The sequence below is a fragment of the Perissodus microlepis genome, chromosome 17 (assembly GCF_051167445.1).
Source record: "Perissodus microlepis isolate ML-2025 ecotype Zambia chromosome 17, ASM5116744v1, whole genome shotgun sequence".
In the NCBI taxonomy this organism is placed as follows: Eukaryota; Metazoa; Chordata; class Actinopteri; order Cichliformes; family Cichlidae; genus Perissodus; species Perissodus microlepis.
This window is the reverse complement of record NC_140477.1, coordinates 15,515,556-15,542,068: the sequence shown is the minus strand read 5'-3', so window position 1 is coordinate 15,542,068 and position 26,513 is coordinate 15,515,556. Positions and strand designations below refer to the sequence as shown.

The following is a 26,513-nucleotide window of genomic DNA, read 5'->3' as shown; positions in this document are numbered from 1 at the left end:
TTGATGAACATAGTGTAAACAATTTCTGATGGCATGCTATCTGGACCAAAATGTTTGATGAATGTTTATTCATATTGAATCTATGCCATGAAGACAAAAAAAAGTTCTGAAGGCAGAAAGAATCCAGATACTCACGAAGTGTACTAATAAAGTGGCAGGTGAATGTCCTTCTGAAGTCAGGCAGGCCAGCACACAGAGAACCCTACCTTCAAATACTATATTGAACAAAGCCTGTCACACTGATTGTGACCCACTTCGGCAGCACCACTATGGGATTTAAACCTTTAATACAGAGTGTGAAACATATGGCGTGTCAGCTATAATCTGCACATTAAAAAGCCCACTGCAGTGGACAGCTCTGCAGAGACAGAAAGATGAAAACAGAAGAGAAAGAAGGGACATTTCAGTTTAATTTACACCAGTCAGCACTGTGCTGCGAGTTGTTTAGAATGGACAATGCAATCAGATTGGTTGTGCAAACTAACTCATTCGAGCCAGAAGTCTGAATGATCAGTAGTGTTAGTGTCTTCTTACTGGCAAAGACATTTGCCATGACCTGCTTTATCAGACTGAAGTAAGGTGGTTAAGCCACAGAGCTGGAACTGTGCTGACACTATTATTTGATTTATGACAGCAGCATTTCGTTGTGCTGACAGCAGACTGAATGGATGCGGGAAAACTGAGACATATTTATTCTTAAGACATCTGAGGATGTTCAGGATGTTTTTCTGGACGGTTCATTTAATGATTTTTTTCCCCAGAATGCACGTTTTTTACATTGAAACTAACGTGGAAATAACTGTTTTGTGAATTGTTTTGTTTTTGTCTATTTTTTTTGTCTATTTTTTTTTTCAAGATAAAGTGCTTGTTGCACTTGAGAGTTCAAACTGAGCTGTAGGTGGCCCATGGACAGAAACAAATTTGGCACCCAAGCTCTAACAGACTACTGACGCCCCCTTCAGGGAAACAGCACCAATTTACTTTGTCAAATAGTAATGGCTGATTGTGTGATGGCATCATAATTCCATCCTGATGCTTTCTGCAAACTGAAAACATGAATACATCCCAATGTATATTGAGCTTTGTCAAAGCCTTGAAATATACCTCAGTCCAACTTCATCTCATCTCCTCTTTTATCATGAATGCACTAAAAGCATAATTAACAAGGGGTAATGGCTTTCACCTCTATTTATTTCCTGTAATGATTGGGTGCCTCTAGTATTTTGTATATGAAGCAATCGCTGAAAGTAAATTCACTCAGCTCTAATAAACCGTTATGAAGTATCACTCACTTAAAACCATGAATGATATTGACTGAAATCATTCGTTAGTCTTTATGACAACTGCATCTAAAACCCATTCAGAATGTAAAACAGCGATCATTATCTTCAAACGAATTTGATTTTCAAACTACATTAAGACACTGCGGGCTAGAGTGATGAATCATTTCTCCATCGGTTTCTGAAGGGCAGTCGGCTGATTTCTGCTTTAAAACATTCACACTCATCACATCAAATCAAGACGGAGGGCTTATATAAAGCTATGAAAAGTTTAGGGTCTGATTAGCCTGTGAAAGCGGTTAATAGATAGTGGTCTATGCACATAAGGTGCCAGAGAGAATGATACATATTCAGCCAACGCCATCTACTCATATATATATATGTATGTATGGCAGTTCCTTGGGGGAGCTGTGATTTAGTGAGACCTTTTGGCCAAACAAATTATAGCATGAGAGGAGAAAGCATGGTTGAAATATGATGAGATTTGAATCAATACTTTATTTAAAACTGAAAAAGAAAGAAAATTATAGTTCTGTTATGCTCAAATACCTTCAGGATAAGACGTGCAGGTGGGTGTAAGAAGGCATCAATCAGTTGCTGATTACTGATATCTTTTGCCAGCTGGGATAAAGATTAAACTTTTTATTCCCCCCACTTTTACTGAAATGGTGACAAGTGTCATAGAGCCAGTAGCTGCAATCCAACTCAAGTTGACCACTTCTGGTGAAAAGTAGTGCTGTGCCACAGTGCAAATTTCGGTATCCATCTGATACCGTGGGGCTTTTTGAGATGTAAACAGCAATGTAAATGTTCCTGTCTCTAAAGGATCTCTCTGTGTTTAAATGTGCTGTAGGAGGCTATAAATAAAACAGAAGTCACAGTCAACACAAGAAGGTCCAGATACTTTTCACAGCGCACGTTTGAGGTATATTTTTTCATTACCAAAAATAATCTATGTAAGACATCAGTGGACTACACACTAAACAGAAAGTATCGATCTTATAATGCTCATATCGTTCTGATACCAATAACGAAACTATCATTGCACCACCTATACTGGACAGCGCAACTGCTCAGCACATATAAACATAAACAGGTGATCTGAAATATCAGATGGATGAGTTATTTAACGAGGGGCACACTTCTTCAAGCGGTCAGCTGTATTATGGGTATTTACCAGTGATAGGGAAAGAAGTGCATGAGGCGGCACAATCTGCGAGGACAAAGAGCTGCTGCCGCTGCTCATGTGCTGTGATTGTATTGGAAAATCGGCTTAATGAAAGATGCAAATATTTTTAAGGTTTTTAAATGACTCTACACGAGTAATTATTCCCATTAATACCCACAAGCAAACATGAATGCACGCCATGATCAGTTTTAGCAGATGTGGGGCTATTTGCATTTTTCCACTCAAAGGGGAGTATTGATATTACCTCGAGGACAATTAAAATTTAATGATGCTGGAAGTAAACAAAAATAAATAAATAAGTAAATCCGGTGGACAGGAGGTACAGTTGCTATCAACAATGTTCCTCTCTTCTTTGCACTGCACGGCAGAATTCTTGCTTAAAGTTAGAAAAATGTCTTGGAATTATTTTCCACCCAAAATAGTTGGTTTAAGAAAGCTGCGGTGGAGCTTATGTGTTGTGTAATCACACTGACTGTGTTTTAAAATCCCCCTGCAGCATCAACTAAATCCAGTTCATAGTTCACACCCTTCCCTGAGGCACTTGTTAAGAATTTCTGCGTAAGTCCTCTGCCTTTATGTGGGCCCGCATGACGTCGCTTAGCATTGAACTGTAGAAGCGGGCTCCAAAGCTGCACACAAAAACAAGAGGGACGCGGGAAAGCAGCGTGGAAGTTCAAAAAACGCCCCCAGCAACAATGCTTCTCAGGGTAAAACACTCAGTCCAGCGCCTGAATAACTGCGCTCCTGTCCTGCGGAAGAAGACACTCGGGAGGTTTGCTTGGACTCTCTGTGCAGCAGCAAAGCGAAATGCAGGTGAAGCATCTGGGAGTTTTAAGTCGCACTTCCCCACGCAGTGCTGCAGAAAGTATGCGTCTGATACTGCGTACAGCCGAGTCTTCGCGGCGGCCAGGGACAACCCCGAGAAGTTTTGGGCTGACGTGGGGCGCGACATAAACTGGTTTGAGCCGTGGAGTAAAACTCTGCACGTTGAGGATCCGGTGTTCCCAAACTGGTAGGTTTCAGTGTGAACTACACGTGAACTGCAGAACAGCTGGTGTTAAATGTTGTGTGGGCCAGTTGGAATGAAACGTGGTAAACAACCTGTGCGTGACCGCCACCTGTCTCATGAGTGAAATCAACGTGTTCTCTCATGTATGATAATATCCCATTGAGTGGACACACGCCCTCAATAATCTCATTACCCTGAAGTTATTTACTTAGTAATGAATAACTTTTGGACAACTCACATAGAAACCACGATATTGTGGTTTATTTTCTCTTCATCCAGCACACATAGCTTCGTCATTTTACTCTTTTATGCGCGTGACTGTACGATTAATGTATTACAATGAAACCTTTATACTACATCACTGTATTTGGGGGCGATTACCAACTGGATAACCTGGAGGGTTGTCCTGTTGTGAGTGGTTGGTTTAGGACGGGGAAACGTCAGCTCTGTTATGATTGGTTATTAAGTTGTTAGCGATCCCTGGAGGAACGCCTATTTCTTCTGTGATTGGTAGTTTTGCTGAGAGCCAATGGGTGACGCTCAGGAACTGTGTGGACTTCAAGTGGCTCTGCTGTTGATGGAAAGTCTATGGAATCGCGTTGACCCCAGAAAACGAACCACATTTTTGCTTATTGCACTATCCTGGGTGCTGTTAACAGACAGCTGCAACGTTCACTACCCAGGTGATTATTCGAATCAGGTATTTAGAGCAGGGAAGTTCCCAGGAGAACCCCTATATGGTAACACTTTGAAAGCATTAATTGGTGGGATATATATCTGTCTGGTATTAAATTATGACCACCTGCCTCCTTTTTTTATGGAGCCCCCTTTCGAAACAGAAATGTGGTGGCATGGACTCTCAGTAGGCTTGCATTCTTGCATTCTGCTGCCAGCTGTTCACCAGGTAAAGAATGCACAGCACCCAGCCATCCATATGATGTAAAAGAAATTGTGACTCATCAGAGTCTGTTGTCCAGCTGTCCAGTTCTGATGCTCATGTCCCCCTTCTTCTTGGTTTCGGCAGTGGTTGGGGGGTAAGCATGGGGACACTGACTGGTTTTATGCAGCCATATATAAAAAAAATGGCAATCCACTGTATTCTGATACTTTTCTATGGTGACAGAATACAACATAGAAGGGAACTAGCATTACATTTTTTTTTTGGCAATTTGATACTACAGCGTTCGTCTCCCATGTGCATCATTGAGCCTTGCCCACTCATGACGCTGTCACTGGGTCACCACTGTTTCTTCCTTGGACCATTTTTGAGAGTTACTGAAATGCAATTCTTTCCGTTTTACAGAGGGAAAGAATATGATTGAACATTTAAGGCAGTTCCCTGTGAGAGTGAGAACAGTTAACTTAATGGGCATGTCAGTGAGGAAGGATGGCCCCAAGATGAGGCTTGAGGAATAATTAGGAAATCAAGGGTCAGTCAAGAGTCAGAAGTATGATATATGTTTGGGTAAACAATACTGTGTGTACGTAGGTGATGATGATGAGTGTATATGTGTGCATGTTGGGGGCATGGAGAGGACATTGTAATGGAGTACCAGGTTGCACTAGTACTCCAAAAGTTGAGTACTATCCTCCCCCCTAAGCTCCAAAAAGTAGGATAAATATATTTTTTTTTATCAAAGAAATAAAACACAAGTCGTTTCATCAGGTTGCTGCCACCTTAAAAAAATTGTCTCAGAGCTTGAAACACCACTAGTTTTGGCCAAGCAGCCAACTAGCAACAATTAGATATGACAAAGTATCAAAATCCCAGATTTTAAAAGTAATATTTTCAGAACAGATGTTATGGTTTGGCCTGACTTGTTCAGGGCGCTTATTTAAAAAAACAAAAAATTGGAAACCATTAAAACTATCAAAGGATGTGAGGTGATTAATGTGGTTAGAGTTTCCTACGATGTGCAAAAGATAAATAAATAAATTAAATAAAAAAGGGTAATTATACCTGCATCCACAGTTAAAGATGTGAAATTAAATTATAGGATGCTTACAGGAAAAAGAAAAAACAAAATGTAGCTGTAAAACAAAACAGCATGTGGCACAGCAGCCTGCATACACCCTCACAGCTGCCTGCACTGAGAATAGTATGAACTGAAATTCCTTTCTTTTTTCTTTTGTTTCGTGGGTGGAGTTGTCAGCTATACCATGTATCCTAGGAAAAGAGAGCTGTCTGAATGTGCTGCAGTGAAAATGAAGGACACGGCCACCATGTCTGTATGTCTATGTGGCTTCCAAAACAGCAGATCCCAGACACCATCTGCTCAATCTGCCTGCTGCTCTTTATCCATATGCGCAGTGCCAGAATGAGCTCAAACGATTGCCTTATCAAGAACATTGGTTCACTGTGTGCAACTGTCAAAAGCAGCTGCATATGTTTGGCTCAGGCTGGTTTTTATTTTTTTAAAAAATGAGCTCTAAACCAGGCAAAAACCCACATTATATGCTGGTAAAGATGCTGACAGACATGTGTCTCTCTTCATGTGTCCGTTACTTGTTGTTTGAAGGTGTATGTCTCTGTCAGGTTTGTCGGCGGAAAGCTAAACATGTGCTACAATGCCGTCGATCGACACGTAGAAAGCGGCCGTGGAGAGCAGCCTGCGATCATATATGACAGCCCGGTGACTGGAACTAAACAGATCATCACTTTCAGGGAACTTCAGGACCAGGTAAATAGTTTTAATAAAAACTGAGCTTGCAGAACTGAACAGCACATGGACATAGATGGCAGTATGATATGACATCATTTTGCAGCATGAAACAAACTTTGCTGGGATTATGAGCATGTTAAAGTAGAAACTGTAATGCTCTCTGGACATTAAATATCAAAGAGTTGGCCAAGAGTTTTGTAGCATGACGGTTGGTTTGAACCATAATTAGCATTATAGATAGCAAACAAAAGAGAAGAAAGAAGGGAAAATGATTGACTCGATTGACATTTGGACCAATTATTCTGTTAAAACAACTCAATCTTTTTTTCTTTCTTTTTTTAAATGAAAAAAACTATTTGGCGGTCTTTTTGGGGGTCTTTTTGGCCCAAGGGCTTAATGACATTTAATGAAATTTAAGAGATACTGACTTTCTTTCTAGATTGTTTCCAACTGAAGCTAATTAGTAATTGGACCATGGATAAATTAAGCATTTCTTTCTACATTAATTATCCAACAACATATGCAGCATGCATAAAACTATTCCACCCTTGTTATCAGCTCTGCTTTGTGCTAGCATATTGGTTACGGTTGTTGCGAGCAGACATTTAAAAATAATTCATGCAGGAATTTAAGAAAAAAAGGATTGGAAACTTAGAAAAAAATCTGTGCTTTGTCTCCATGTGTCTCTGCAATCCAGGTGTCCAGGTTAGCAGGAGTCTTGGTGAAGAATGGGGTACAGAAAGGAGACCTTGTTGTCATCTACATGCCCACGGTGCCACAGGCCATGTTCACCATGTTGGCCTGTGCACGGATCGGTGCCCCACACAGCCTCATTTTTGGCGGCTTCGCCTCTAAAGAGCTGTCTGTCCGCATCAATCACGCTAAGGTTAGGCGCTGCTTTTTTCACCTTGTGCTTAAAATTGATCTTTTTTCTGAGCCTCAGCAACAGGGCTGCATGAACTGTATTATATACGTACTCATTAAAAACCAGGGACGGGCTGAAGTTGGGCTAGGTCTTTGTTCATTTTCTGTATTTACATGAAGTAAGCAGATGCGGATCACTGCAAATACCAGTAATTGGACAATTCTGACTTTTATGTGCCATTAGCTAAAATACTTAAATACTAGAGCCAGAAGAAAGGTGTCTTTTTTCATTTACAGTGCAAAGATCTCACCTTTCCTTTCAGAACCACTCGTAATGATTTCCCTGGCGTCTCCAGTGAGAGTTTATAATAATATGAGAATAGAAAAATTAATGTGGAAGAGACGTCTTTATACTACAAATGTGAAAGTACTGCAGTGAGCATTGCTTTCTTTCTTTGCTTTCTTTCTTAGGGGACAATTAAGAGTAAACTACGACATTTTAACACAGAAATAAATGTTTATGCAGTTTAGCATAAAGCATGTATTCTGTTGCTATGCAGAACAAATTTGTTGTGAAATTTAAATTTTGCATAACCTACCGAAACTAAACAGAGAAGCTTTCAAGAGAATATAACCAATACTGGAACCAAAATGTGTTTGCCAAATAGGAGAAGTGTCCTTTACCGTTTTGGTCTATGTACATTCCAAATCCAAGAATTTGTAGGAACACCTGAGATTTTGTGCAGAACCCTGAGTTTGTGAACTACATTTGACAGGACGCCAGAGCAGACTTAAACCTGTAATGGCTCGTTTGGTAGAAAGGCAGAAAAATGACTGATTCATACCTGAGTGAGCTATAAGCTTGTTACACTTGAACCCAAATTCCCAAATGATCTGTTTTTCAGCCCAAGCTGTTGGTTACAACCTCATTTGGCATCGAGCCAGGCAGAAGAGTGGAGTACATCCCTCTGGTGAAGAAGGCCCTGCAGATGAGCTCTCACAGGCCCACGAAAGTCCTCATCTACAACAGGCCGAACATGGTAAAAACCATAGCAAAAATGTTATTTTCCTTTTCCACAGTAAACAGCAGCACACTTAATGACTCATTGAAATCATCGAAGGTGTCAGTCGGAGGCAGGGATTTTTGTGGAGCCTGCACTTCTCGGCTGTTGCCAGGTTCGAACTCAAAGGTATTTCCGTGCTGGCTTCAGCCTGGAGCCATTTTCAGCTGCTGCTCGGTGACAGCGAGCAGATGTTTGGTTCTGCTTCACTTTTATACAGACGTAAATTAAACACTGCTGAATGTTACGGTTGGTGAACTTAACATTTCCTCTAACGGAGATTGCGGAGTATTATCGTTTCTTTACTCGAACTGAATTCCTACCATCCGTGCCTCTGTTTGAGCTACTGCTCTCTAGCCCTGTGGTGAAATAAAATGAACATTGCGCAATTTATTTTATCTTGTTGCGCCTGTCTGGTCTTATCTGTCAGGAAAGGATCCGGTGAATTAAGAGCGCTGTTTGGATTTTTGGGAGATCATATACATGTCGGACACAGGGAATTATGTTTATACAAGGAATTCACTGGCAGCTCAGTGCCATAAACATGTGTGAACCACCACTTTAGATAGTTGCAGCTGCTTTGCAAATTATTGCATTCGGTAAGCTGGAGGTAGCTGGAGGTAGCTGTTCGGTAAGCGTTGTTAAATCAGCCAAGATGGTGCTCTGTCTGTGCTTTCAGTGAAGTGAGTAAAAAGTAATGCGCTTAGGAGAGCTAAAATGTCTGCGGGAGATGTGCCTTTGCCTCAAGAGTCTGAGTGATATTGATGATGTCTTGATCTTGACACTCTTTTATGGAAGCCAAGGGAGGGGAGGGGGAAAAAAGATTTGAGGATTTCTTTATCCTTCCAAAAGTGATTAAATGTTAATGGCAGTATCAAAGAGACGTCTGTGTTTGAAATGAGAAGAAATGTCAGCGGCAGCAGATGTAAGGGGCAATAATCTATGACCTGAAGTGATTGCTGCTTGCCAGATTGCGATGACAGATGGGAGTTGGAACATAATATAAATAAAGGAATATATATTTACTCAGCATGTGAGACTGACTCACTTCATAGGCAAGCACGTAAAGCAAGATGGTCAAAACCACAGCTCTAACCATCGGAGTCAGTTGAATTGATCCTCATAGTTCACACTCCGAGAGCTCATCTATGTGACACTTTGTGACAAATAAATAACTGGGAGATATGAACGGCTGCTTCGCGAGTGACTGTCTCATCCTGCGGCGATCGTAAAACGAGTCATTAGCAGCGGCTGAACTTCCACAGTGAGCAGGAGGAGGCTGTCGCCGAGCAAATGAATCGCGTTATCTTCGCAGATGTGAAAGAATCAAAATAAATGGCAAAATATGTTTGGCTGCATGCAGCATGCAGTTAGATCCATAAATACTTGGATGACGGCACAGTTTTTGTGTTTTCGCCTCTTTAGAATGCTGCTGTGGATTTTAAGTCAAACAGTCGTGACATGATTTGAAGTGCAGTTAATCAGCTTGAATTCAAGAGTTGGATTAAACGTTGAGGGATTACAGCCATTTTTAACACAGTTCCCCTTTTTTCAGAGTGCATTCAGATCCATGTGTGTTTGACTGATTTATACCTGGGTGTGCTGCCAGGTACATTAGATCTGGTGAAGACTGTATATCATCTCTATTTTTCTTTATATTTCAGGAAAGGGTATCGATGAGTCGCGAGTTGAGCCTGGACTGGGATGAAGAGATGGCCACTGCTAGGCCACATGACTGTGCCTCTTTGCCCTCCAACCATCCGTTGTATGTACTCTATACATCTGGGACCACTGGGACGCCAAAGGTGCTTGCAGCTATAACCATACACTCACATGCAGATGAGTTACAGGGTTTACTTTTAGCTGTGTTTGACTAGACGCTGCTAATTCTGTATGCAGCAGCTGTGTGACTCATCTGATCTTTGAGCCTGCAAAACAGTCCAGGCACAATCTAAACACCCCCAACATGACATAAATAAGAAAGAACTTGTGTGAGCTGAACCTCTTGCAGGAGGAATTACCTGCAGGCAATTTCAAATGGAGGGGGGAAAAAGCCCTGGCTCTTTTCAAATAGCATCATTTTGTCTTTGACCAACAGATGATATAAAATATCCTCCTGCTGGCTAGTTACTGGGCTTAATAGTGCGGTTCTTGCCAGTTTTTTTTTTTTTTTTTTCCTGTGCGATTTCCCATGAATTTCTCAGTTATTGCTGTAGGGAGACCATAACTTTGAGAAGGCACACTCAATAGCTGAGGATGTTAGGACACACTATTTTGCTCAGGAATGTTTAGACAGCGCTATTAACTAATAAAAGGTGGGTGCCGGTTTGAGACGCAGTCATCTGGAAACAAGATGCCGTCCCCTTTGGAAAGGCAGCACTGAGTGGCTGGTTTAAAATTGATATTAAACCCGTGCTTCTTTGCTTAGTGCAGTACCTGCCACCGGTCTTAATGCTTTTCTTATCTCCCCCCTCCCAGGGTGTTGTGCGAGACACTGCAGGCTATGCTGTGATGCTGAAATGGACCATGTCAAATATTTATGGACTCAGTCCCGGAGAAGTAAGACAATAAAGCATCCGCTTCTGAGGTGGTGCCATGCTTAAGAACAAAGAGCATACAGAGACAGACTGCTCTCTGCTTGAAAGGACCTCTGACTACCATTTAAACATACAATACACAATAATCCTACACTCAACTTGCGGTATTTCATTTTCACTATACAACTGGCTGTTCTGTTTACATTTATTATGCCTTTAAAATTTGTTTTTACTTAATTTTTCATGCATTTTTGTTGTGACAACTCGGTACATTGATCCCTTTTTGGCAGGTTTGGTGGGCAGCTTCAGACCTAGGCTGGGTGGTTGGCCACTCTTATATCTGCTATGCTCCTTTGCTACACGGTAACGGGACTGTTCTCTATGAGGTACGTACCTCCGAGTTTAATATCTCAAACTAACTACTGCGGTGTTAGATTACAACAGGAAGTGTCAGAATATGTGCAATAAAACCTTAAATGAACAATGTTCAGAGCTAAATAAGTTACACCTTTGTTGGCTCGACAAACTGAAGCCAGCCACGATTGGCTAAAGACTCCAGTTTATGTGGAGTGAAACTGAAGAAGTTCAAGATGTGGTGAACTGTGTGAACCTGTGTCCATATTTGACTCTAGCTGCTGCAGAGAAGCTGCAGCTCTAACTGTGCCAGACTTTTGCTCCTTTTATTGTTTGGTTATTGGTTTCAGTCGGTTGAACACCAGCACATAGTCTACACCTTCCAACCCGGGTATTAAAGAGTTTTTAGTTTTCAGGATGCATTTGTTGGACTTGAGTCTTTAAATTTCCTGTGTTGAAGTTGTGGGAGAGCAGTTTGTCAATGCTCGTGTTTATGCCATCATTAATTGAAGCAGCCAGTGAAAGGGCTGGGCAAGTTATCACATCTTAGAATTTTGCCTTCCGGCATTTATAGAAAAACAAGCTATTGGGCATAAAAGGATTTACTCTTTTGCATTTATTTTTTTATTTTTTCCCATGCACGCTCCTTTACTTTATAGCAGGCTGCGTTTGCACTTTCCTAAAACCTCAAACTCAGTCAGTTTATTTCAGCTTGAGACAAGAGAACTAAACAAGAGCCTTGAGCCAACAAGATCTTTCTGGAGGAAATGCACGTCGCATAGTTTCTGTCTAAGAATCATTAATGGTTGTCTGTGACTTTATTTGTCTCCAGATCTCGGGGTCTCTCACCCGGTCTGCTTTTGACAAAATATGACAAAAAGCTCTGGCTTTGGCTCTCCATCTTTAGCCTCTTCTGCACCCACAGGTTTTCTGCAGTTTAGACAGGCCAGCATGAACTAACAGTTGTCTTTGCACGACACGCTATGCGGTCAAAAACACGCTCCTTAGTTCTGGCCCAACTCCTGTGTGACCCACTGTCCACTACCTTTATTTTTTTTCATGTATTCTTTTGGTTCAAGGAAATCTCCTGTAAAAGGAGATGTTTTCAAGTTCAATAACAACAAAATGTGATTGATTGTGGTTATGATTTTTGCTGTAATTGAGCTACATTACCAAAACCAAGCTCAATAACACCAGTAGATCACAAGAAACTGCAAAGAAGATAAGCCATCCTTGTCTTCTTGGTCTTAAATTTTTGCAAAACATCTTTTCATTATAGAGAAAATGGGAGATAAGGTTGCAGTGGGAGGGACTGGTCATGGAAAAATGGGAATTTTAATAATATAATTATAACCTTGACGAAATGGCTCACACAGAGGGTTTTTATTAACGTATAGCAATTTGTAATTAGTGTTGGCTTTATGATCAGTGTAATATCACATGATCATATGATCTGTGCATTTCTTTTTATCTTATTTCATGTGTTTTTGCTTAGCTCCTAAAACAGAGGATCTGTTGTATTAGTGCTTCATTATGGGCTTCTTTGGACTCCATGCATGCATCATGTGAATGTCACAAGCAAGCATCACCTGGAGTTCTGTTTACACAGAGTGCATTGATGACTGCGCTTTTTTCCAGGCCCAGATTGTCCCTAAATTCAATTCCTGAGATTCTGCACTTTTCTTTGGCTTGAAATCTGAAGTTGTTTCTTTTTATACTTCAGCAAAGGATCAAGAAGGAAGTGCGTCTTTCAGTGTAGTTCTTATGTATAGGGCCACCAATTACATTTGCACTCTGATGTTCCCTCACCAGTTTGAGGCAGCAGCGCTATTGGACGATGAATTAATTGGCCGTTCCTTAAATCGGTGTTTGACTTCGGTCACGGTGGTTGCTCCACACGGTTCTTGTTTCTAGCAGCCCATCTATCTTCAAACCCTTTATTTGGAGTGAAAATGACAGCCAGGACTCACTGCTCCTTTTATCCATTCTTATTCTTCCGCAGTTGTCTTCTCACTGTTGAGCTCGCTTAGTTGAATACTAGGGAGAGAAAAAAAAGAGTGGAAATTGCTGCTGGAGACCTTTGCCTGCAGGCTTCTTGTGTCTTTATCTTTTATTCTAGACAGACAGTACTCCTGTAGTGCAACTGTGTTTTCATGCCCATGTGCCTGGATAGTCAATCTTCCTGTGTGCCTTTTTTATTTTAAACAGCTGTTGTATAAATATTCATGTTTTGCAATTTATAGTCTTAAGATTGCACAAATATTCCTGGAATGGTTTTAGGCAATAACAATAATCTCTGTAATCTCTGGTGTTTACTTTTCATTATTCAAATTCCGATGATACACATGCCTTAATTAAGCTGTAAAGTAACAAGTTGTTGCTGCACTGTGTGATTCCAGGGAAAACCTGTAGGGACTCCAGACTCCGGGGCCTTCTTCCGTGTCTTGTCTGAACATGGAGTCTCTTCAATGTTCACAGCGCCCACTGCTATCCGTGCTATCCGGCAGCAGGACCCCCAAGCTACAATTGGAAAAAAATATCCACTGACCAGGTACAGAGCAACAAAATAAATGTTTTTGAATCAGTGGGGATTGGTGCTAAAGCAACAAATGGATGAATATGGAATTGAGATAAAATTCCTTTCTTCCTTCTTATGTGAGAATTTATTGTGTTTCTCATGTGTATTTGCAAAACAAAGCAAAGCAGCGTAGCGATGTTACTGTGTGACTGCAGTTATTTCTGACATGTTATACACCGTCTGATACAAAAGACTGTATGCAGAAGATGGTAGTAGGTTTGTATGGACTCATTTTGAAAATTTAAAGTTTTTTTTTGGTTGTTGTTTGTTTGTTTTTGAGACATAGCGATCATGTCCAGATGTCCAGGTACTCCGGCACAATCGAAAGACATGGTTAGGGTGACTGGCAGGACTAAATTGGGGAGAGGCGAGAATGTGAGAGGGAAAGACTGTCAGTACATATCTAGTCCTGCAACAGACCGGCGACCTGTCCGGGGTGTACTTGCCTTTTGTCCCATGACCTATAATAGCTCTTTGAGGACCTGCAGTTTGCAACATTTCTCAGTTGGTGTGAAATTACCATGTTACAGCAGGCAAATGAGAAAAACATAATTTAATCCAATGAAGGTAATTTCACTAATCGAAATGGCCTAAAAAGGTTAATAAATGCATTAAAGGAAGAGTTAAGTTGAATGTGAAGAGCTCAATAACTTTTCAGCCTTGGAGGTTTCAACTTGATTGTGATTGTAGTTATTTTTCATTTTCAACCCTAATGTTGATCCAAAACCTTAAGCCTAAGAAGGTTTTTGGGGATTCTTTCTTTTAGCGTAGCCTCAGCCTGTAAGACTATGATCTTTGCCCTTATTATGATGGCTACATGGACTGAAACTGAGAGATAATTGCATATTATCTTGGGACTCTGACGAACCTGCTGTGTGAGAGAACAGCAGCTATATCCATCAGCTGTCAGTGGCAGAGGACTTTGAAACACCAGGAGTGACTTGTTAAAGCATCTCATGGCTGATGGTTGTCTGCGCAGCCTGCCCAGCCTCTCGTTAGTCTCTGGCCATCTGCTGATGCACAGCCCTCTCCCACCTCTGTTGCTCACAGTCTGTACCCTCAACTCGACCCGCTTGAGTGTTAATCACGATAGATAACAAGCAACAGCATCTCACTGACTGCAGCCCACCTGTGTTAAATCACTCTGCATGATCAGGTGAAGGTCGTCTGTAGCGCCGAGTTAAAAACAAACATTTTTCATGGTATTAGTTTAACTTGGATTAATTACTTCATGAGATTTTGTTAATTCTTTGGCACAGAGCGTACAAAATGTATGAGGGTTTTGTGTCAGTCACTACTTTGACTCTGTTCCGCAGTCTGAAAACGCCACTTAGCACACAATCATAAAGCAATTCTAAGTGGGAATGACCTATGGCCCTAGTGAATCATTCAGTAACTCTGGCATTGTGTGCTGAATCGACGATCTCCTGTTGTTCCCTGTGCTGAATTTATAGCAGCTTTTTTAAAAGCTCTTTCTGCAGTCACAGATGATTTTTCTGCTGCATTTTTTTTTTTTTTGCTTCACATATTGTTGAAATCTCTCCTCTCAGCTGTGACCCTGCCACAATCAGTCATTTAGGCAATTGTTCCCGTGTACACTTCCTTGTTCTTAATGCATTTTTTTTCCCCCTAGGCAGAAGCGCGTTTGTAAAAGATTGCTGCAATTCCCATTGGTTTTGAGCAAAACAATTTGCCATCATACACATGCTGCATTATAAAAGCAGCATCAAAACAGGGTTTCTTTGTGGTGCAGTCATTGTTCCAAAAAAAAAAAAAAAAGAGCTTTCATTCCAATCAAATCTGGCTTTTTGATGCTACTAAAGTGAATTCAAAACGCTTTAAGTGTAGAAGGCTGTTAATCACAGTTTACGTGTCAGTTCAAATCTGTCTTGAGTGCTTAATTTGCTACACAAAAAGAAGGAAAGCTATTTTTTCACTTATTGTCTTGTATTTGGCAGTCATTACAGGGAGTGCAGAATTATTAGGCAAATGAGTATTTTGTCCACTTCATCCTCTTCATGCATGTTGTCTTACTCCAAGCTGTATAGGCTCGAAAGCCTACTACCAGTTAAGCATATTAGGTGATGTGCATCTCTGTAATGAGAAGGGGTGTGGTCTAATGACATCAACACCCTATATCAGGTGTGCATAATTATTAGGCAACGTCCTTTCCTTTGGCAAAATGGGTCAAAAGAAGGACTTGACGGGCTCAGAAAAGTCAAAAATAGTGAGATATCTTGCAGAGGGATGCAGCAGTCTCAAAATTGCAAAGCTTCTGAAGCGTGATCATCGAACAATCAAGCGTTTCATTCAAAATAGTCAACAGGGTCGCAAGAAGCGTGTGGAAAAACCAAGGCGCAAAATAACTGCCCATGAACTGAGAAAAGTCAAGCGTGCAGCTGCCAAGATGCCACTTGCCACCAGTTTGGCCATATTTCAGAGCTGCAACATCACTGGAGTGCCCAAAAGCACAAGGTGTGCAATACTCAGAGACATGGCCAAGGTAAGAAAGGCTGAAAGACGACCACCACTGAACAAGACACACAAGCTGAAACGTCAAGACTGGGCCAAGAAATATCTCAAGACTGGTTTTTCTAAGGTTTTATGGACTGATGAAATGAGAGTGAGTCTTAATGGGCCAGATGGATGGGCCCGTGGCTGGATTGGTAAAGGGCAGAGAGCTCCAGTCCGACTCAGACGCCAGCAAGGTGGAGGTGGAGTACTGGTTTGGGCTGGTATCATCAAAGATGAGCTTGTGGGGCCTTTTCGGGTTGAGGATAGAGTCAAGCTCAACTCCCAGTCCTACTGCCAGTTTCTGGAAGACACCTTCAAGCAGTGGTACAGGAAGAAGTCTGCATCCTTCAAGAAAAACATGATTTTCATGCAGGACAATGCTCCATCACACGCGTCCAAGTACTCCACAGCGTGGCTGGCAAGAAAGGGTATAAAAGAAGAAAAACTAATGACATGGCCTCCTTGTTCACCTGATCTGAACCCCATTGAGAACCTGTGGTCCATCATCAAATGTGAGATTTACAAGGAGGGAAAACAGTACACCTCTCTAAACAGTGGTTGCTGCTGCACACAATGTTGATGGTGAACAGATCAAAACACTGACAGAATCCATGGATGGCAGGCTTTTGAGTGTCCTTGCAAAGAAAGGTGGCTATATTGGTCGCTGATTTTTTTTTTGAATGTCAGAAATGTATATTTGTGAACGTGGAGATGTTATATTGGTTTCACTGGTAAAAATAAATAATTGAAATGGGTATATATTTGTTTTTTGTTAAGTTGCCTAATAATTATGCACAGTAATAGTCACCTGCACACACAGATATCCCCCTAAAATAGCTAAAACTAAAAACTACTTCCAAAAACATTCAGCTTTGCTATTAATGAGTTTTTTGGGTTCATTGAGAACATGGTTGTTGTTCAATAATAAAATTATTCCTCAAAAATACAACTTGCCTAATAATTCTGCACTCCCTGTATAAACACAATTCTGCATATAAACAGTCAGAATCTGTAGGGAAGATTTTTGATACCAAGATGATCTTTTGTAATCTGAGTAATGATCACAAAACATTTGAGGAAATCACAGCTTCTTGAAATTTGTCAGCAGTTGTAAACAGTGTGCAGGCAGTCTTTAATCAGCTATCTGTTATTCATTATCTGGTTGTCTTGGCTCTACTAGAAGCCCTGAAATATTGGCTGCTGTCTCTGAAATCATTAAACTATAATCCATGAGTTCCCAGATTGATTTTTCTAGGCTTACATGCGTGTCATAGTAGTCTGTGTATGTTGTCCCATCAAAATGCCTGTCTCGATGCCTGGGACGGGCATTGTGATGTATTTTTTTTGAGCCGTGTTGTTGTGGTTGAAATCTAATCATTTATTTCTGTTAGCTTAGTATTTATATTTGGCTTCATGTAGCTTGTGGTTTTTTTTTGTTTGTTTGTTTGTTTGTTTGTTTTTTTGTTCTTTTGGGTTCCTCACGTCCTTTTGTATTATGCTGCAGTCTGTTCTTTGAATTTTTATTCTAGTGTATTTTGAATGTAAGGTTGTGTTTTTATTCTGGTTTATTTACTTTCATCATTGCTTCCAGCAAGGACGTCATGTTTTTGGTAGCAGTTGCATGTATGTCATCACTGTGTCAGTAAATAAGATGGCTCGAAAAGTTTTGTTTTTTTAATGATTAAACTTTACAGGGGTGTAGAGTGAGGTCATGTTAACAATCTGTTAAAATTTGGCTTGCATCGACCAAAGTGTTCAAGGTTAACTTAATGATTTATTTGTTAAAATGGACAAAAAGCCATATAACTTGGAAACTAGGATTCTTGTCTTGTCTTTATTCTAGTAGAATTAAGATTATGAAAGATTATAATGGCTCGTTTTTATTTTAAATTTATAACAAACTATTTTTCTATTTTTTTTTGGGATCCTGCTCAACTTTTCAGTTCTTATATTTGAATTTGGATTTCTGTTATTATCTTCTTGTTATTCTCTTGTGACCTGATTTCTGTTTAGTTCGTCTTTTTAGAGATTAGTGCAGTTCTTTGTGTTTAGGGTTAGGATGGGTCTCCTTTCTTTATTTCCTGTTTGACTTTGTAGGTTTGTTCCATTTTAGTTTTACTTTCCAATTTCAGTGATTTCTTGCTTGTGTTCACCTGCTGTTCGTTGTGTGGGATTTAACCTCCTCATGTGTTCAAATCTGTGTCGGTGTGTGTGTATAAACAGTCCTGTCATTACATTGTTCAGAGTTATGTTGTACTAGTATGCTGTATACTGTATCCCTGGTCCAACAGTCCTCTTGTTTCTGTTTCATAGTACTTTTTGAATGTTTGGATTATTGTTGATCATACCTTCATGAATTCAAAGATTTTTGACTGCGTGTCTTTTGGGGCAGGAGGCAAAGAATGTTGATTTTATGCCTCCTGCATCGTGAACTCAGGTCCTTAAAAAACAAACAATAATCATAATAGCAGATGATGAAAGCCCCATCCTGTGAAATACAGAAGGATATGTCAGTGGTAACTGTTTAGGTTTTAATTAAATATTTTTTAATGGAAGTAATAAAACCTTTCAGAAAACTCATGTAACTTTGTTACAAATGCATAGCTTCATGCCAGAGAAACTTCAAATACCCCTCATATATCTGTGGATAATTGACTCTGAGATGCACAAGCACACCTCGTCAATGCGCTTGAGAAATATCATTTGTATAGACGTGAAAAATGCATTGAAAATCTGTCTACAAGGGTGTCTGAAGCTGTAATGGCAGCAGCGCTCTATAAATGTAGTATGAAAAAAGGAGCTGCCTCTCTGTCCGCAGTATCGTAACAGGAGAAAACTAAGTCATTGCTGAGAGCCTCACTGTCCAAAAGTGACAAAGTCCACTATCCACTGGATAGTGCTTTTTAGTACATAGTAAAATCTGGTGTTTTTTAAAGGTGGTAGTGTTTACAGTGTGTTTGCCTTTTATTAAAAGCAACCCATTCAAACAGATCAGTGGTTCCTAAGATTTTTTTATCTAATGCTTCATCAAAACTTCATGTTCAAATGTGTTCAATTCAGCCAATTTTAAATTTGATGTTGACTATTTTTCCTTTTAGGAATAATTTTAATTAACTATTTAATTCAGCTAATAGTTTAATTTGTTTACCTACTCTTTTGGCCAAAAATATTAAATAAAAAAATACACCTGCTAACTGTGCTTTTAGCTACTAATTAGCTTTTTTTACATACAGAACTTTAACTAGACATTTCAGGTGTTCTTTCAGTATATTTCTAACAATTTAATTTGTTAATTTTACATTGTTACCTAACAGTAACAGCTGCTAATCAGAGCTAAAGCTAATTATTTGTTTTTTGGTTTATTGGTTTTAACTATTGTGTATTAAATTTAGACCAACTCTTAACTGCTAGCCATACTTTTTTTTTTTTTTTTTTTTTTTTAGTTTTCAGATAGTTATTTCAGCTCTATCCCCAGGTGGTTAATTTAATTTGTTCATCCAATAGGCAGTATTGAATGATGAGACCATAATGAGAGGCCAAACTTGCAATAGAAAATCGACAAACACTGCAAAAGCATAGAAAATATGAGGGTAAGGGTTAAATAAAACACAACTGGAGTAGAAAAAACGACTTCAGAGGGTTTAGAGTCTTGCCCAAGGATAATTCGACATACACAGGGATCGAACCAACCTTTTGATTAGCTGACAACCCACTTTACCTCCTGAGTCACCTGTTACCTATTTATTTATTTATTTTTAAAGATTTCTTGGATTTCTTATGACTGTCTATTAAACTTACCTGTGTTTGTCCATTAATATTATTTAACTTTTAAACCTCCTCATGTCTATTTGCTTCTACAATTAAATTTCAGCTTTCATTATTTTAGATTGATACTTAAGCAGTACCATCATAGGGCAGTTCAAATTTATTTATATAACACCGAATCAGAACTACAGTCACGTAGTGTAATAGCTCAGGGTCACCTGCCTTAATGCTCAGCTTTCAGTTTAATTATAACATGATGCAGATACACTGCTGCATTGTTCAGTTGCAGCTCTGCACGTTAACATGTTCACAAAACAGAACACACACTTCAGGTGTATTTTCCTCTGATTAACTGTTTCTCATATCACATAATAAGCTTGGAGCATATTTGCGCTTTGTAAACTAAAACTCAACCTTGACAACAAAGAATGTTTCCTACTCTGTCTGCTTCAGGGTCAAACTGTATTGTAGCCTTATCTTTACAAAATAGCCAAGATAAATAGCTGTTGATGCCCTTAAGAGGGTCAACTTACCACTCAGAGCAGACATTCAGTGGCTACTTCATCAGGTACAACTCCTTGAGTGCAACCCCCCCCAACTAAGTGGTAAGTCTTATCACTTCAATAAATTATTCAAACGAACAGGCAACATAATATTGTGTCATTATAAAACAAATCAATTCAGAAGCCTGCTTCATAGTTTGGATTGACAAATTAGAGCACTTTCTATCCTGAATCTATGGGGCAGTTTTGTGAAACTAAAGATGGTAGCTTTCCCACTCCTACCACTGAAGAGCCAATCACTATCCTAACATAGAAACATACATGGATTCGATATTTCAGTAGGTACACCTATTCAAATTGTCATTCATGCAAATAACTAATTAGCCATTAACATGGGAGCAACTCATTGGGTTTAGGAATGTACGCATGATCAAGGCGACCTGCTAAAGATCAAACCAGACGTCAAAATGGGAAACAAAGGCGATATAAGTGACTTTGAACATGTCATGGTTATTAGTGCCAGATGGGTGAAAAAGTTTTTAGAAACCGCTGACCTACTGGGATTTCCCCTCACAAATATGTCTAGGGTTTACTGAGACTGGTCTGGAAAAGAGAAAATATCCAGTGAGCAAGAGTTCTCTGGGTGAAAACGCCTTTTTGATGCAAGAGGTCAGAGGAGAAGGGCCAGGCTTCTTTGAAGTGTTAGGTAGTCAACAGAAAATGAAGAACCTACTCTACACAGCTAAGGTATGGAGAAGATAAACCTTAAAGCAAATGGGCTAGAAGTGGAAGAGTACACCAGGGACACAGTTGCCGAGGCTCACCAACAGAAGACTGGAAAAACATTGCCTGGTTTGATGAGTCACAATTGAATTTTGGCATCATGAAAGCATGGATCCATCCATTCATCCTTCCATCTATCCATCCTTCCATCTATCCGTCCTTCCTTCCTTGTATGAACAGTTCAGGTGGGATATATTCTTGGCACTCTGAGCCCTTAGTACCCATTAAGCATAGTTTAAACACCACAACCATGGTGACTATGTCTATCCCTTTATGATCACAGCTTCTGACTCTTCCAGCAGGATAATGCACCATGTCCCAAAATTCAGCTCATCGCAAACTGTTTTTTGAACCAGACAATGATTTCACTGTACTCAAACGACCTCCGCAGTGACCGTATCTCACTCCAATAGAGCACATTTGGGATGCGGCGAAACAGCAGATTTGGATCATGCATGTACAGAAATCTGCAGCAAGTGTGCGATGGTGTCGTGTCAAGATTTTATATTTGTAATCGCTCAGTGGGAGGGGAAATGATAGTAGCAAAATGCAGAAATACAAAATAAAATGGAAATGTGTTTTTTCAGTGTTGTTTTAAACACCAGTGGTTGTCCAGAATTTCACAACTGGTACAATTTTACTGAAAACATAACGCAGATGGTTAGATTAACTCAAACTGAGGTCTAAAACTGTTTCTTTGCTGCTTTGGAAACAGCTAAATCATCACCCTCCCACCACAGTTTCCGAGGTCACATCGTCTGCTTTAATCTGTTAACTCCTCAAAGAAAACTTGAATACCACCTTTGAATTGTCTTTGAATAGCGAGACATGTGGTGGTGGGAATAGACTTGCTTTCAGCTAGAACATAAGGCCCCTACAGGGACAGTCTAATTATTCACTTATTTCATGTAATTCAGCTTAAGTCCTGTGCAGAAAAAATCTGACTGCTGAAGGATGGTTTGATGATTGTTAAGTCCTGTGGCTTGATCCTTGACATATTTGATATTTTCTATTTGTTTAAGCCCTATTTTAAGCTATTTATCCTCAGCATGATATTATGACTCAATGAACCTTAACTCTGCATTTTTGATTGTTTATTTATTTTGTTTATTGCTGCATTGGTAGCAGCATTCGTATCCTTGTGTTATGGAGCAACATTATCATTTCTTTGAAGTGTTTCTGGCCACCTGGCAAACCTGTCCCCATTGACTCCACTAACTCCTGAGGGAAATATCTGGCTCTTTAGCTGCTAAATGCTTCAACTAGGTTCGCCAGCTTGCTGCTAACTCTGTCTGTATGCTGCATTGTGCTGGGAAATCGACTGTCTGGTTGGTTTTTTAAGAGTTTTTTCCCCTAAAAATCAGCTTCCTGTTGTAGCTGCAAATGCTACTAAGAGAAAAGAAATTGAGGAAAACTGTAAGGGTCCATAGATAGGTAATTCTTTCAAGGTTAATCACATCATAGATAGATGTGATCACCCTAATGTTTTCGTATCGCCCTAATGTTTTCACTTACAGTTATAGCTGCTTTAAAGTGCTCTTTTGGCACACACATAAGCAGTCAAAGTTAGTGTAGTGCTCCTGACAACATGACGTGATCTGATTTAATACATATCAGTGTAAAAGTTTACATCAATGCCAGAGTTCAGTTCAGTTTTATTTATGTAGCTTCAAATCAAAACGACATCGACACACTTTATATTATAAGTTAAAGACCGCAAAATAATACAGAGAAAAGAAGTGTTAGTCAAAAAGAAGCTCTATTACAGGTGGTAATAAATACAAAAAGTCAGCAGTCATTGAAGAGGTAGAGTAGTGATCACTACACTACCTCTTCAATGACTGCTGTGCCTAAAATGTAGCCTAGGGTTGGTGGGTTGTTCTTAAAAGCTTTTAGCGACCAGGTAACAACGCTTTGAAAATAAATATGAGCAGCCATCAGGAGGAGTGGATAATAGGGGAGAAATAAGAGAGACTGAAGATAGAAACTGTAGTGTTTGGGTTCACTAGCAGGGCATGAACTGAGGGAGTATCAGTTATCCAAAAAAAGTAGCAGAATTCTGAAGATGAACAAGAAGGGACTAAGGGCAGGTTGGATTTGACACTTGAAGGAGTTTGTTGTTTTTTTTTAGGTACTTCATGATTAAGGGGCTCATCGCTGCTGTCTGTAAGGTCATATTGAGGGCATGTGGTTTGGTGGGGAAAAGAGCAACTCAGAAGGACTGTAAGTAGGCTTGAGAGTTTCAGGGGAAGGAAAAAGTGGAATTCACTGTTGATGGCTTTGACATTTAAAGCATGAGGCTAATAACTTTGGGATTTGAGAAGATGCTCAAGATAAACAAGCTTTCACCTCCACTGTCCTGAAAAGAAGGAAAACTGTTGAAAAAGAATGGTTTAGTCAGCAAACGTGTCACGAACTATTCGCTTAAATGAGACCAATTAAGCTTGTCCTGATTTTCTGATTTACAATTAGGTAAATATGTTTTTGGGATGGATGCACTTTTTTTTTTTTTTGCCTCTGGATACCCTCCCATTGCATTTTAAATGAAATGAGGTTTGACTGAAGTTTAGAGTTACAGCTTTTATTCAGGGAGTTTAACAAAAGCATTGCGTTAACTGTTACGAGGAGGACATTAGCTATAATGGACTCTTTCAGATAGAGGAGGATGACCTGCACCAATACCCAGTGTAAGCTGATAATGCTGTATTTTGAACAACTGATTTTGGATATCTACTCTAGGAGTTAGGGTTGGTGTTTGCCATTTATACTTCATCATTTGGTCTTTGCTTGAAGACCAAATGGCTGTGGATCAAAAGCCTCGTACTTAATTTAAAGCTTCTCTAAACAAAATAAAAGGCAAAAAAAGCAAAAAAAAAACCAAACGAACATACCTTGAAAGTTGTAAGCTCTCTTTCTGCAGATTTTCCTCTCCTTTCTCATTTATGTCACTAGATGAGGGATTTTAATTTTCTAAAAGCCAGTCATTTCTGACTTTTGACTTTTTGTGCCAGTCAAACCACTTCAGAGAACCTTTGCTTAATCCATTGTTTGTGTTTACCTCCTTCACACTATCCTTACATGAAGCTCATCGAATCTAGTCTGAAAAGATGTGTGATTTGCCAAAGAGCTTGGCTGTGCTGAAGCCTGTAAAACTGCTTCAGATGAGGTACAAGAGTCTTTCTCCGAACCTTTGATTACACTAGGCTGAAAGTTTATAATGGATTTTTTTTGCCCACTCATTCCGAAAGCATGTTGCCTATCTTGCCTTTAAGAAAAGTGCAGTCAAAGTCAAATTCTGGAGTACTGAGAGAGATAGTCACTCATAGGTTCTAATTTGGGTTCTCACGGTTGATTTAACCCAGTGTTTTACCCTTGCAGCACCGTTGGCAATAAAGGAGTAAATTACATACTAGCGGGTGACTTTTTAATTTTAATAACACATTGAAATGCACATAAATGACCAAATCAGTGAAGCGTACTCATAACTGGGAGCTAGAATTTGTGTGTAGGCTGGAAAAGGGAAACCAGTAGGCAGTCATGATCACTAATGAGAAATTAATAGGCCTTGGCTTTGTCAAGTTAGGACTTGGACTTTTTAAAAAAAATTAAAGATATTTGCTGTACAATTATTCCACCATGGAAAAAGAACACTGAAGAAATCGTTAAAAGCCCCAAATTACCATAGCATTCAGGCCTATGATGAGTCTGTGTAAATGTCTAACACACTCACCACTGCTGTACATGTAGTAGTCCAACTTTAAAGTCTTGAGACGTCTATGGTTTGGACATTGAACATCGATTTTGATTTATTCCGACTGTTCCTCTGAGGGAGTGAATATGCCTTGCTTCCTTAAGGTGATTGACAGATGTGTTCTGTGTCCCCGCAGGTTGAGGTCATTATTCGTGGCAGGAGAGCGATGTGATGTGGAGACCCTGCAGTGGGCAAAAAGGAACTTTGGAGTTCCTGTTCTGGATCACTGGTGGCAAACTGGTAGGAAGAATTTTACTTTCTAAAGACGGAAGCAAAAGAAAGCAAGAGATTTGAATTGGGGAAGGATATTTTTATCTTCGTGACAGACTGGATACAAACTGAACTGGGGAAGCTTCTTGCTAAATAATCTTTTTCCATGCATTCCCTTTAGGCCAAGGTTTCATGTTGAACAGAAACCGGAAAACTAAAATAGCTGGCTCATTCTTAAACATCCCTCACTGAGCTGTGCAGCAACCCTTTTATTTCTTGGGCCTGTATCATCACAGGACGGCCAGGCTGGCATACAAAAGTTAACTTCATAGACTTAATGCCCCTGTTTTGTTTTTTTTTTTTGTTTTTCTTCTTTTGTGGTTGAAGTCAAAATTGTTAAAACATTTATCTTTTACCATATGCTCTGAGTGAACTGCAGTTTTAATTATGCCATTACATGAAGCTAAGAAGCACTTTTTTCTTAAAATTTAGGGACAAAGTCCTTTTGATATGGAAAGGATTTCAAAGGCTTGAAGTTCTTTATTGGCATGAACTCCATGAGATGATGTAATTTAACTTGATCTTTAAGAATCAGCCATTCTTTAACCTTATCTGCTTGAGATGACTATAAATGTGAGCTTTCCTATATTTTATTAGCGCCTTGACATTAACTTGACCTCGAGCGAAGGGATACTCCAGAAAATCACTATTCCCCAAAATGCCTGCTGACATAATTTAGCACATTTTTATCACACTTTCCTCTGTGATTAATCTTTTGTACGGTTAGTATCACAGTTTGGGGGATTAGACCCTCTCTGATGGGGGAACTGTAGCACTTTAAGCTTGAAATTCAAGCTTTTCTGGGAACCCATCATCACTCTAGTGATATGGCATCATATACAGCAAAGGGATTTATAGACATGATAGTCAGATAAATGGCTTGGAGGGTTAAGAGAGCAGTCAAAAAATGTCATTGTTGCATTTATTATTGTATTTTTAACATATTCAAAGTGAATCAGATAACATATGACAGTTGTGTCCATTTTTTATCATATGTATTTACCAAGGCTGAGTTCATTATTTGCTATAATAGTTGTCATTCTGATGGGACTATAAGATTTTCTTTTCTCAAGTGGTCACATTGCCAAGCAGCACTGACACAAGAAGCTTGGCTGGTGTGTCCTTATAACTTACAGGGAGTGCAGAATTATTAGGCAAGTTGTATTTTTGAGGAATAATTTTATTATTGAACAACAACCATGTTCTCAATGAACCCAAAAAACTCATTAATATCAAAGCTGAATGTTTTTGGAAGTAGTTTTTAGTTTGTTTTTAGTTTTAGCTATTTTAGGGGGATATCTGTGTGTGCAGGTGACTATTACTGTGCATAATTATTAGGCAACTTAACAAAAAACAAATATATACCCATTCCAATTATTTATTTTTACCAGT

General features: G+C 39.6%; 1 protein-coding gene across 2 annotated transcripts in view; it reads left to right on the top strand.

The window, feature by feature from the left end:
- Positions 1-2,970: 2,970 nt before the first annotated feature.
- Positions 2,971-26,513, top strand: part of acss3 (acyl-CoA synthetase short chain family member 3) — a 54,534-nt gene continuing 30,991 nt past the window's right edge. Inside the window, exons 1-9 of one of the 2 annotated variants that reach the window (XM_084910628.1) lie at positions 2,971-3,481; positions 6,015-6,159; positions 6,839-7,027; positions 7,911-8,045; positions 9,731-9,871; positions 10,545-10,625; positions 10,894-10,989; positions 13,357-13,508; positions 24,988-25,091. In XM_084910628.1, the coding sequence (XP_084766754.1) occupies positions 3,165-3,481; positions 6,015-6,159; positions 6,839-7,027; positions 7,911-8,045; positions 9,731-9,871; positions 10,545-10,625; positions 10,894-10,989; positions 13,357-13,508; positions 24,988-25,091 (1,360 nt within the window). In that variant the 5' untranslated portion in view covers positions 2,971-3,164. Of the gene's footprint in view, positions 3,482-5,997; positions 6,160-6,838; positions 7,028-7,910; positions 8,046-9,730; positions 9,872-10,544; positions 10,626-10,893; positions 10,990-13,356; positions 13,509-24,987; positions 25,092-26,513 lie in introns of both variants that reach the window. The other variant, XM_084910629.1, reaches the window with a different exon arrangement.